Genomic DNA, 12,494 nt, shown 5'->3' on the forward strand with positions numbered 1-12,494 from the left:
AAAATTCTTGGGCATTGATTGCTTTTTATTGCTTTAGTTATGGTAAAAATATTGGTAACCATGTGTGTTTGGTTTCATGAAGATATTAATTCTTGATCCAGTATAATGAGACTCTTTTTTTAAAGATTTATTTATGTTTATTGCAAAGTCAGATATATAGAGATGAGGAGAGAGAGAGAGAGAAAGATCTTCCGTCTGATGATTCACTCCCCAAGTGAGTACAATGGCTGGTGCTGTGCTGATCCGGAGCCAGGAGTCAGGAACTTGCTGCAGGTCTCCCACACGGGTGCAGGATCCCAAAGCTTTGGGCTGTCCTCAACTGCTCTCCCAGGCCACAAGCAGGGAGTTGGATGGGAAGTGGAGCTGCCGGGAGTAGAACCGGCACCCATTGGGATCCCTGGTGCGTTGAAGGCGAGGACTTTAGCCGCTAGGCCACGCTGCTGGGTCCAATGAGATTCTGTTTAACTGATTTATATATATGCGAAATTTCAATCATGTTTCTTATTTTCTTCAAAACATCATTCATTTTTGTTGTATACTTTTATTCTTCAAGATGCTTCATTACGAACGATTTAGAACTGCATTGAAGCTATCAAATAGTCAGAATTTATTTCACAATATTAACTCATCCATTCTGAATCGTAGTATATCTCAGCGCTTGTTCAGTCTGCTCAATACCTCTGTAAATGTTTTCAGGTATTGGAAAGTGCTTATCTTTTATGGACTTTTTTCTTCTTATCTTTTTTACCATCTCCTCTCTTCTCCCTAGTGAATTTCCTCCTCCTGTTTTATCTTCCCCTCTTTTTGTTTTAAATATTTATTTTTACTTGAAAGGAGAGGACAGAAAGAAGGAGAGGACAAAGAAATATTTTTCATCTACTGTTTAATTCCCCAAATTGCCACAATAGCCAGAGCTGAGCTGATTTGAAGCCAGAAGCCAGGAACCTTCCACAGGGGTGCAGTAACCCGAGGACCTGCGCCATCCTCCACTGCTTTCCTAGGCCATAAACTTGGAGTTGGATCTGAAGTGAAGCAGTCAGATCACAAACCTGTGTGCATATGATGTTCTGGTGCTTGCAGGTGAGGATTAGCCAGTTGAGCGACCGTGTTGGCCCTTCTCTCCCCTTTTAAAAGTTTATCTTGTTTTTGAATAGGTTTTAAAATCCTAAAGTTGGTTTTTTTTTTCATTTTAGAGAGTTGGTTAACTTGAAAATTGCAGGAATATGATATAAGATGGCTTAAAAAACCACAGAAATTATTATGTCATGTAACTGAAAAGTTTGCATCAAATAATGCTATTTTTAAGTACTTAAAAGTGACTAGTTTCAGGATGTGCTTTGTAAAGAAAAGCTAGAGATCTCTAAAGGAGAAAGTTGTCCTCCCACCAAAGGTGAGGAGCCCAAAAGAATCCTTTAAGGATCTTTTTGAATCACATATCCTTCGGTAGTCCTATACTAGCAAGACTGGTTGAGAGTAGTCAGTTTGATCTGGGGTAGAAACGGCATATTGTTAAAAAATGCATATGTGTGTGTTTATACATTTATTTATTTTCACTTTATATTTGAAAGAGAAAGAGGGACAAATGGAGTGATATCCTTAGTCACTGCTTCACTCTCCAAATGTCTGCAACAGTTAAAGCCTGAAGCCAGGAGTCCAGAACTCAACATGGGTGTCACACACTAGCAGCAGGGGTACAAATAACTGAGACATCATCTACTGCCCCCCAGCATGCATGCTATCAGGAAGCTGAGTGTGAAGCGGACTTAACCACCTAACACACACGCCAGAAATACTGTACCTTTATGGTGACTTCAAAAAACAAAACAAAACAAAACAAAGCAAAACAAAACAAAACTTACTTAAGGTGGAGAGAAGTTCGTAAAAGGGAAGATTACGGGTCTTGAAAAGACATAAAATAAATTTTTAAAATATTGTATGATATTCATTTCCTGGTACTTTGAATACTTTCTTGTTATATTTTATGTTTATTTTGCTGATATGAAGCAAGTTGTTAATGTTTTCATATTTATATGAAAACCTCTGATTGGATTATTTTTCTGGTGCTTTCTTTGTTTTTAAGGTAGTTTTATACAAGATGCAAAATAATGTCTCCATTCTTATGATTGCATCGTATTGTATTTGTTTCTCAGTTGAAATGTTAAAAATAAAGCAGATACCTTACACTTTCTAATTTAATGAAGATATTTTAGCAAATTATGGATATCACTGGGGATTTCAGCATCCCCAAAAAGTGCCAATTTGTGTATTGACTGTTTGGCTTCTGATTCAGCTCCTTGCTAATGGTCTTGGAAAGCAGAAGATGAGCTTTGTATTTGGGTCTGTTTCATCATTATGGGAGACCTACTTGGAGCTCCTGTCTTCTGATTTTGGCCTGGCCCAGCGGTGGCCATTGCGGCCACCTGGGGAATTGACAAAGTGAGTGGAAGGTTTCTCTCCATCTCACCTTCTCTAACTCTGAATGTCAAAGTAAATAAATAATTTTTAAAAATACTGTTTATGCATTTTAGAATATTTTATTACTGTAAAGTGAACTGAGTTTGTGTATTTCTTTTTCATTAAAATTGTTATCTTTTTTAAAGGGCTAGGCCAGTACAAAACCAGTAGCCAGGAGCTACATTTCCCACATGAGTGGTAGGGGTCCATGCCCCCGGACTATCCTCTGACCCTTCTCCCAGCACACAAGTAGGGATCCAGTACAAGCCTTGAAGAGCTGAGGTGCTACAGCATGTTGGGCTAGTCTTTAATGCAGCTTAGTGGGATGGATCTGGATCTACAGAATAATCAGGGTGATGGACATATTAGGTTGACATGTGCTGGCTTGATTCCATGTTTTAAATCTTTGCATTCTTTGTCCATGGGAAGAGAGAGAGAGAGAGAGAGAGAGAGAGAGAGAGAGAGAGAGAGAGAGAGCACTCCTTCTAATTGCTAGGTGTTTATGAGTTTGGAACGGGGGGGGGGGTTACCTGATATTACTTCCAGGTCCCAGGAGAGAAGTATATCTTGGGGACGGGCTCATTTGACTGACAGAGAAGTGAAAAGGATTGCAATCAACTCCTGACCTTAAGATAGCCACTTACCTATTCCATTTCACTTCCCCGTCAGAAATTTCTGATCCTTAAACTGAACTGAGGTTTGTTGAAGGCTGCAGATTCCTGCCACTTTCTTTATCTACTTACAGCTGGTTAGGGACACAGCCTTGTATTCGTGTACAGAAATCTCTCCCTATCTCATCTAAAGGGTTCATCTCATGGGTTGGAGCATTTTGAGTTAGTACCAATGTCTCATTTTCCCACATGATGCAAATCATGCTGAGAAGTTGCTGGATTATTTTTGCCTTTTGAAGAGGTATGTGAGGTCTCTGATTGGCTCACTGGTGTAGGCAGACTTACCTTCCAAGTGCAACTGGGTAAATTCTTTCCTTTTTTTTCTAGAGCCTAAAACACAAGTTTACCTAACCTGCAAACATGTACATGTCAGGACTCACACACACACTGTCTGGTCCTTAAGATCACACATCACAATGTGTTAGAAACTAGCTGGACATGGAAATACTGGCCACCTACTATTAGTTCCCTGAGAACCAAATGCGCCTCCCAACTGAGTGGCTTCAGGGGCAGTCACTGGCAACAGCACACATATGTCTCATGGCCTTCCTAGCCTTGGGTTGATTATCCCGGTCACGCCAGTCATTGCCCAGACCACATTCAGCTCAGGCACCTAAGCCCCAAGGCTCTCCTCCAGCTGGGCCTAAGGACCCATGCTAATCCAGGCAGGGCTCTGAGGACCCCTACCCATGTGGCGCTTGGATTTCTTCCTGCCCACGGCACAGGCCATCTCTCCTGGGACAGGGAAAGAAAGGAAAGGGAAGGGGATGCAAAGAAAGTGAAGGAAATGCAAGGGAAGGGGATGGAAGGGGAGGAGAAAAGAAGGAAAAGAAGGGAAGGGAGAAAAGAGAGGGGAAGAGAACAGAAGGGAACAGATTTTATGCATTTCAAACATAAAATTTTCAGAACGTAAGGATCCTTTCTTTGATCCCTCCCACCTCCTTTTTTTTTCTGTTTTTTATTCTAAATTTTGTGACAGTATAATTTCAATTTACTTTATAACGACAATCTGAATACTCTGCTAAATATAGTGCTCAACAAGTAAATTAGAAATACCATTCATTGTTTTACAGAAATGTGGCCAAGAGCTATAGATGATTGTCAGGTTATAACATGTCAACATAACTCTCACACATTCAGTTTCTGCACTCCAAATCTTAGTTGCTCTAAATCAGAGAAAACATATGATATTTGCCCTTTTTTGCAGGGTCTGTCTTATGTCACCAGGAAAAATGGTCTCCAGTTCTTTTCCAATTTACCTAGGACCTGGCAATCACCATTCTATTTATTATCTCAAACTCTGATAGCATTATATCTATTATGTAAACAGAATCATGTGATATGTCTTTCAAATGCTCACAGAAAACACACCTTATGAATTCTGCATTTCAAATTTTTGCATAAAAATGAAAAGTTTTCACTCTACTTTTTATAACTTTAAAATTTACTTGATATGCATGACAGAGAGAGAGAGTAAGAGAAAAATCTTCCATCTACTGATTTGCTTCTCAAATGGCACAATAGCCACAGTTAGGGTAGGATGAAGCAAGGAACCTGAAATTCAATCTGGAGCTCTTAAGTGAGTACCAGGGCTGCAAATACTTGGGGCACCACATGCTCACATTAGCAGAAGGCAGGAATTGGAAGAAGAGCTGGAATTTAAACTTAGGAAGCCTGACCTAAGAAGTAGGCATCAAAGTCACATCATAATAGCTATACAAACCATTAATCCCTTTTAATTGTCTTTTTCCCCCAGACTTCTTATAGTTCAGTTTTGCCCTTCTGTGGCTGGTTTATTTTCATTTATCATAATGTTCTGAAGCCTTTCCAATGTTGTTGCATGTGTCAGAATGTTATTTTAAAACTTGAAGGATATTTCATTGTACACATTTTCTACAGATTTTTTTATCCATCCATATATTTAAATAATTTGCCCATTAAAAAAATTGGCTTCTGACTAAAACTCCCAAATTAGGGTATTTTACTGAGCAGTTAAATCAGTTGTGCCTGAGTTCCAACTAGGCTCTCAAATCTAGCTACTGTGTCTTCTGTTGGAGCAGCTGGTGTTGTTTACAGCAATTGGGGCCCTGCCTTCCACATAGAAGTGGTTAATTCCAGGTCACCAGCTTTGGCCTTGACCAACTTCAACCATATCAAGCATTTTGGGAGTGAATTGGTGGGTGATAATCTCATCTGCCTCTTTCTCTCTGTTTTGTATAATAGTAATCTTGTTTGTGCTTTCTTGTTCAGTTTCAGATCTTTATATATTGTGGATATTAACTTTATCAGATACATGAGTTGTAAATGTTTTTCCCCTTTATGTGGGTTGCATCTCTGCATGTGGATAGTATTCTTTGATGAACACATTTGAATATAATTTTTGAAGATTTTATTTATTTTTACTGGAAGAGTAGATTTACAGAGAGATGGAGATGCAGAGAGAAAGATCTTCTGTCTGCTGGCTCATTCCAGTTGGCTGCAATGGCTAGACCTGAACCTATACAAAGCCAGGAGCTGGGAGCTTCTTCTGGGTTCCCCCCATGAAAGCAGGATCCCAACATTTTGGGTCATCCTCTACTGCTTTCCCAGGCCACAAGCAGGGAGCAGGAAGGGAATAAGAGCGACCGAGACATGAGCTATCACCCATTTGGGAATCTCTGTGCTTGCAAAGTGAGAATTTAGCCACTGAGCCATTGGTTTGGGCCCCACATTTCAATATTTTGGTAAAATCCTGTTTCTATTATTTTCTCTCACTGCTTTTATTCTTGGGCATAATATAGAAATCATTACATTGTTGAATTTAATATGACACTTTTACCAAGTGTTTTCTTTAAATAAAGTGTTTTTATTTATTTAACTATATATTTCTTTGATTTCCTAAGTTTTTAACTTAAGATTATTGTTTTTGATATTGCTGTAGCATTTCTGTGCTTTTGATGACTTTTGCATAGCAAATCTTTCATTCATTGACTTTCAAAGTGTGAATGTTTTTGAAGTTAAGTAGTATCTCTGGAGAATAAAAGATGTGTTCCTTTCAATTAAGATGAAATAAACACTTTGTTAAGATATCCTATAATTTATTCATTTTACAAATCTATGTGTCCGTGTGTGTTTTCTTATTTAAAATGATTTCTAATTAACTTTTTTTCCCTGTCAGGCACTCTGTTTATCATGTTAATATATGCAAAAATTTTACTTCACAAAATTTGCTAGAACATGCAATAAACAAAGGGTAATGTCTTATGGCCCCCAATTTTTGAAATCTCCCTTGTGTTTCCATGCTGTGCATTTCTGTGATCTTGTTGAAGAGTTTTCATATGCATGAATTTGAAGAATCTTTCTCGCACAAATAAGTTTATCACTTAAAAATCACTTGTGAGCTATGGCATACTAATTGAATGCATGTATACACTGTGTATTGATCACCAGAGGGTAACTAATATTTCTCCTTCCTCGACATTGTTTGGTGGCCAGTGATTTGGAGTAGCTTCAAATAGAATGGCTATATGATCCAGAAATGCCACTTGAAATCATGGCAAGAATGAGATACTTGTTCCACCACATTTATTTCAGCATTGCTTGCAGCTGCCAAAATGTGGATCCACCAAGGTGTTTATCATTAGATGATTGGAGAAAGAAAATACAAATCCACCTTTGTAGCAAAACAGGTGGAAGCAGAAGAGATCATATTAGCTGATATAAACCCTCATATACGGAAAATAAAACAGCGGCAATAAATCTGGTCACAGAATGATAGTTATTTGAGATTGGAAGAGTTAGAAGAAGGGAGTTTAATAATAGGTACAAAGTTGCAAGCACATAGAAGTGCTTTGCATATGTGGAACAGTACAGTTCCTTAAAACTTAGTACACATATTTATGAAAAATCTATCTTTTGATTGTGGTCTTTAATTCACCTTGAAAGTCATTGCTGTTAGAGAAGCACTTACTTTACCAGCTCTGTATTAGTTTTCTGTGTGTCTCAAAGTTTTCTACATGTCTCATTTTCTTTATTATTTACCCGTTTCTTATTTAGTTCACTTGTTATAGCAACATTCTTTCAACTTCTCATTTCCTTTCTTAAGCAAATTAGATATTTTCTTTATGGTTAATATCCTAAAGTTATAACAATCTGACTTAAATGTATACTAACTTAGCTTTATAATTTCAAAAAGCTAAAAGTAGACTAAGTAATTTGTCAAGATATGGAATTCACTTACTTGCTCATTGGTGGTGAATGGATAAAGAAAATGGTGTATTTGCTTATATATCTAAATATTTTTACTTGGATACAAAAATGAATGGAATTCTAACATGCAGCAAAATGGATGAAGCTGCTGCAAGTCATTATTGCAAAGTGTATTAAGCCAGATGCTCGCAAATACTGCATGTTCTCTGTCTCATATAGAATTTTAAAAAGTTGTTCTTAATTTATAATAGTGATTTCTAGATGCTATGGACAGTGTTGGAGAAAGAGGGATGTTAAAGTTAATAGGTTAAAGTTTAGCAAAATAGAAACAATTTTAGGACATGAATATTAAAATTTATGTTATTCTACATTTTTTATTCTTTTAATCTGATATTAATATTGCCAAAGGCATCAATTATACAATGTCACAATAATGCTAAAATAGCATACACAACACAATAAAAATGTAAATTTTCCTTCTTGCTCTGTGTAACTTTAACTTTCAACTAAATCATTTTTTAAAAAGAATAACTTTTGATATTACATATATGTTTTGCAATAGTTAGACTTAAATCAGTATTTAACATGTTCCTGAGCTCACATTCAATATTTCTAAATAGGGAATTTCTATGGATCTTGTTTTCAACAGATCTAACATGACTTCACAGGGATGCTGTCAGAAGCCATATCATGTCACTTATAAGTGATGTGATTTAGAAAAAGAATGAAATTATTTGGTCCCAAACTTTTCCACTCACAATTTTCATAGATATCCTTTTATCTTTCTGATGTATTACTTAAGAAGAAAAATACAAAGTCATATTAACCTCATTGCTCTAATTACAACCTACATTTTCTACCTTCTATTTTTAGGATATGTTTCTCTTCCATCAAAATCCAAGCCAGTTTCTAGGAAATTCTTTGGTGAGTCTGATTAACTAATTTTTTTCGGCTAATAGTGAGTGTTCTCAGTTTGTAAACTATACTACACAATTATTTGCTTAAATACTGTGACTGTTACCATCTCCCCTAAAAAGCATTACTCTCCTTGGGGAAAAAATAGTGTTCAATTTTAATTTTAATTTATTGTTTTATTCTTCCTTTCATAATTTTGATTCCTTTGTTCATTTTCTGTTACAGGAAGAGCTTTTCATGTTTGTTATAGTATGCATATTAGAATTTTTAATTTACCAAAGTAAATTTATATTTTTATTTTCTAAATTATCTTATTTATTCTTTTCTCTACAAATTTTCTTTCACTGTGTCTCTGTTTCTACTTTTTAAAAAAATTGTTTATTTTATTGGGAAGGCAGATATATAGAGAGAAGGTGATACAGAGAGAAAGATCTTCCCTCTACTGGTTCACTTCCCAAATGCCCACAACGGCCAGGACTAAGTTGATCTGAAGCCAGGAGCCAAAAGATTCTTTCAAGTCTCCCATGTGGGTGCAGGGTCCCAAGGCTCTGGGCCATCCTCAAATGCTTTTCCGTGCCACAAAGCTGGAAGTGAAGTGGAGCAGCTGGGATAAGAACTGCTGTCCACATGTGATCCTGGCACAAGCCAGGCAAGGACTTTAACCACTAGGCAAGCATGCTGTGCTCTATCCCTACATTTGAGACAGAAATTTTCTTGCATTTTAAAGATGCTATTGAGTTTTCTTCAATCATTTCTGCATCTAATAAGAGATTTCTCTGGCAACAATTGAGGGTGATCATTTTTTTCCCCTTACTACTGGGACAGGGGTCTTTCGGATTTAACCCACGTAAGTCATTCTAGGACCAGGAGAAATTTGTCTTGGCTAAGAACGGACCAACTATTTGGACTGATTTTTGTGTTTGGTCCTTATTTTGGTTCCAGCTTTGGGAAAGAGGGGTGTGCATTGTTTCTTATGGTTTTCGCAGACTGCCCAGCAGGACTGCCCAGACTGCTCTGTGATTCCATTGATTCTGCCTCTCCATTTCCTCATCTCATGGTATTAAGGAACAAATGAAGTGCCAGGTGTTTAACTTGCCCAAGTAACCCTTTGGGGATTGAATACAAATCTTGCTTCTTCTTGGTCACCTTCCTCCTTTTTTCCTTCTTGCAAATAATAGCAACAATATCATTATATTTTCAAAACTAAATTTAGTATTACTATTATGAAAAGGAAATAAGATTTGATATTTGCTGTACTTTCCTTAGGATAGATCCTTAAAGGTGAATTCCTGGGAAAAAGTATGCCACCATTTTTTTATATAAATTTTTGATTTATAATAGTTGGTTTCTAAAGCAGTGTAATAATATCTTTTGATTTGCAAAATCCAGTTGAGTTTATGCTTATGATAAGAAAATTCAATTTTGAGAAGTCTTCAAAAAGAAAATTGAAACTAGCTTTGTGTCCTTCACAATTGTTATTGTTCCGGGTTAGTTGTTTCATTTGTTGTACCAGTTCTTTTTGTTTTTTTTTAATTTTTTTTATTCATTAATTACATTGCATTATGTGACACAGTTACATAGTTACTGGGATTCTCCCCACCCCTCCCCACACCCTGCCCTCATGGTGGATTACTCCACCTTGTTGCATAACCATAGGTCAAGTTCAGTTGAGATTCCCTCTTTGCAAGCCTATACTAAACATAGAGTCCAGCATCTTATAGACCAGTCAAGTTCCTCGGCTTCTTAGGGAGACCCTGTCTGGTATGAGGGCAGGACCAGCAGAGTACCATCCTGGTCACTTAAAATAGTGCAGGGCCTGGCACAATAGATTAGTGGCTAAAGTCCTCACCTTGAAAGCACCTGGATCCCATATGGGCGCTGGTTCTAGTCCCGGTGTCCCCACTTCCCATCCAGCTCCCTACTTGTGGCCTGGGAATGCAGTCGAGGACCACCCAGAGCTTTGGGATTCTGTACCTACGTGGGGGACCTGAAGAGGGTTCCTGGTTCCTATTGGCTCAGCTCCAGCCCGTTGCGGTCACTTTGGGAGTGAACCATCGGATGGAAGATCTTCCTCTCTGTCTCTCCTCCTCTCTGTATATCTGGCTTTCCAATAAATATAAATAAATCTTTAAAGAAAAAAAAAAGAAAGGATAGAGCAATAATTACTTAAGTGGCTATCGAATTAGATATACAGAGAGAAATCAGGCAAAATGACATGAATGAGAATGCCATCATCATGACATCTGAGCTGCTCAAATTTTTATGAAATTAGATGTAAACCTATGTAATCATAGGTATCATATGCACACATCATATGTACATCATATGTATCACACGTCGTACACATTACTTAATGTAAATGTTATTAAGAAAATGAAGAAAAGGAAGTGTATTAGCACCCCACCCTAAAACACATGTATACACTCAGTCTCAGGGGAGTATTATATATATTTTAATACTATCAGCATTCTTTTTATTTTTGTCATTGCCAATATTGACTGTTAGGCATTGTTCACCTTTTAAATATTTGAAATGGAAAAATGGTATTAATTGTTGTATATAATCATTTGATCACTAATCCTGCAAAATAATATTTTCAGCACTTCTTATCCATACATAAGTGCTTTTCTGTGAGACTTCTACTAAAATTCATAATTATCTTCTAATTTGTATCACTTTTCACTAACAATATTAGCGGCATTGGTTACATCTATGGCTATTATTGTTTTTTGTACAGATAGGAAATAAATTTGAACTTTTAACTCATTTTATTTATATTTTGTACTGCGTTTTTTCACTATTCCTAGTTAAGACAGTAACTTTATATAAACCATGAGTTATACTAAATGTGGTAGCTGCTCAGTGAATTATGCAGAAGTGTAACAAAGTGAAATCTTTCCTAGTAAGTTTCATTCTGTTCAGAGCAACAGCAACATGAATCAAATATCACCTCTCTACTTAGTCTGACCTTCTTCTTCTTTTTAATTGCAGATAGTAAAAGATCATGCCTTGAATTTTCCAAGCTAACTGTAAAGGATTCCTTTCAAGATCTGATTGTTCCCAGAATAAAGATAATTCTGATGCTATATACAAGAAACAATCTAAACTGTGCTGAGGCACTGTTTGAGCACAATAACTCACTTAATCTGAACTTCAACACCCAGAAGAAAACAGTCTGGCTTATTCATGGGTATAGGCCAATGGGCTCCACCCCATCGTGGCTTCGGAATTTTTTGAGGGTTTTGTTGAATGAAGAAGATATGAATGTCATTGTAGTAGACTGGAACCGGGGTGCAACAACATTTATTTATAATAGAGCGGTCAAAAACACAAGAAAAGTTGCAGAGAACTTGAGCGGACACATTCAGAATCTTTTGGTGAGTCTAGGAATTTTGTGAATTATACATAGTATGCACTCGTTAACATGTTGCTCAATACCATTAAGTAGTAATAGAATACATTTTTCCTGTTCTGCAGCATTGATTTCTGGAGCCATCTTCTTTGTCTTCTAGATTAGTATTTTAAAATCTAGATAACATACATTTGGTTTTATTTTTTAATATTTTTATTTATGTGTATTGGAAAGACAGATTTATATATATATATATATAGAGAGAGAGAGAGAAATATCTTTCATGTGCTAGTTCACTCCCCAAATGGCCACAATGGCTGGAGCTGAGCTGATATGAAACCAGGAGCCAGAGGCTTCTTCCAAATGTCCCGCATGAATGCAGGGCCCTAAGGCTTTTGCCTATCCTCTGCTATTTTCCCAGGGCACAACGGGAAGCTGGAAGTGGAGCAGCCTGGACAGAAACCAGCACTCATGTGGGATCCCAGTAGTTGAAGGCAGAGGATTAGCTAGTTGAACCATCACTCCAGGCCCTTCTTTGTTTTGTTTTCAAAAATTATTTTTAGTATTTAATTATTAAATTTTATTTGATAACATATGATACTTCATTTCTTTCTACTCTACCTATAGGGACCTCTGGATAAAGTAGTGAATGCTGTGTGAATAGAAGGAATAAACAATATAATCATAATCCTTAGCATTCATTTCTAAGGTATAGCTAATATCTTTGGAACTCAGTGTGACTGATAAATGAGGGAAAACAGCTTGATATAGCATAATTCTGCTAACTCTGAAAGCAGGTATCCATGCCTATCAGATCTGGTCAGGACTAAAGTGATTTAAGTAAGTTCAGCTCAGTTTAATATCACCTGTAGTTTGAATGTTTCTTTTTGAGTTAGTTAACCCTTTTAGAGATC

General features: G+C 36.9%; 1 protein-coding gene across 1 annotated transcript in view; it reads left to right on the top strand.

Annotated features, from left to right (window-relative positions):
• LIPI (lipase I) overlaps window positions 1-12,494 on the top strand; it is a 46,908-nt gene that overhangs the window by 2,522 nt on the left and 31,892 nt on the right. The window contains exons 2-3 of the mRNA XM_004588654.3: window positions 8,187-8,237; window positions 11,220-11,605. Coding sequence (XP_004588711.3) covers window positions 8,187-8,237; window positions 11,220-11,605 — 437 coding nt within the window. The remainder of the gene's footprint in view (window positions 1-8,186; window positions 8,238-11,219; window positions 11,606-12,494) is intronic.

Source organism: Ochotona princeps, chromosome 3, assembly GCF_030435755.1.
Source record: "Ochotona princeps isolate mOchPri1 chromosome 3, mOchPri1.hap1, whole genome shotgun sequence".
In the NCBI taxonomy this organism is placed as follows: domain Eukaryota; kingdom Metazoa; phylum Chordata; class Mammalia; order Lagomorpha; family Ochotonidae; genus Ochotona; species Ochotona princeps.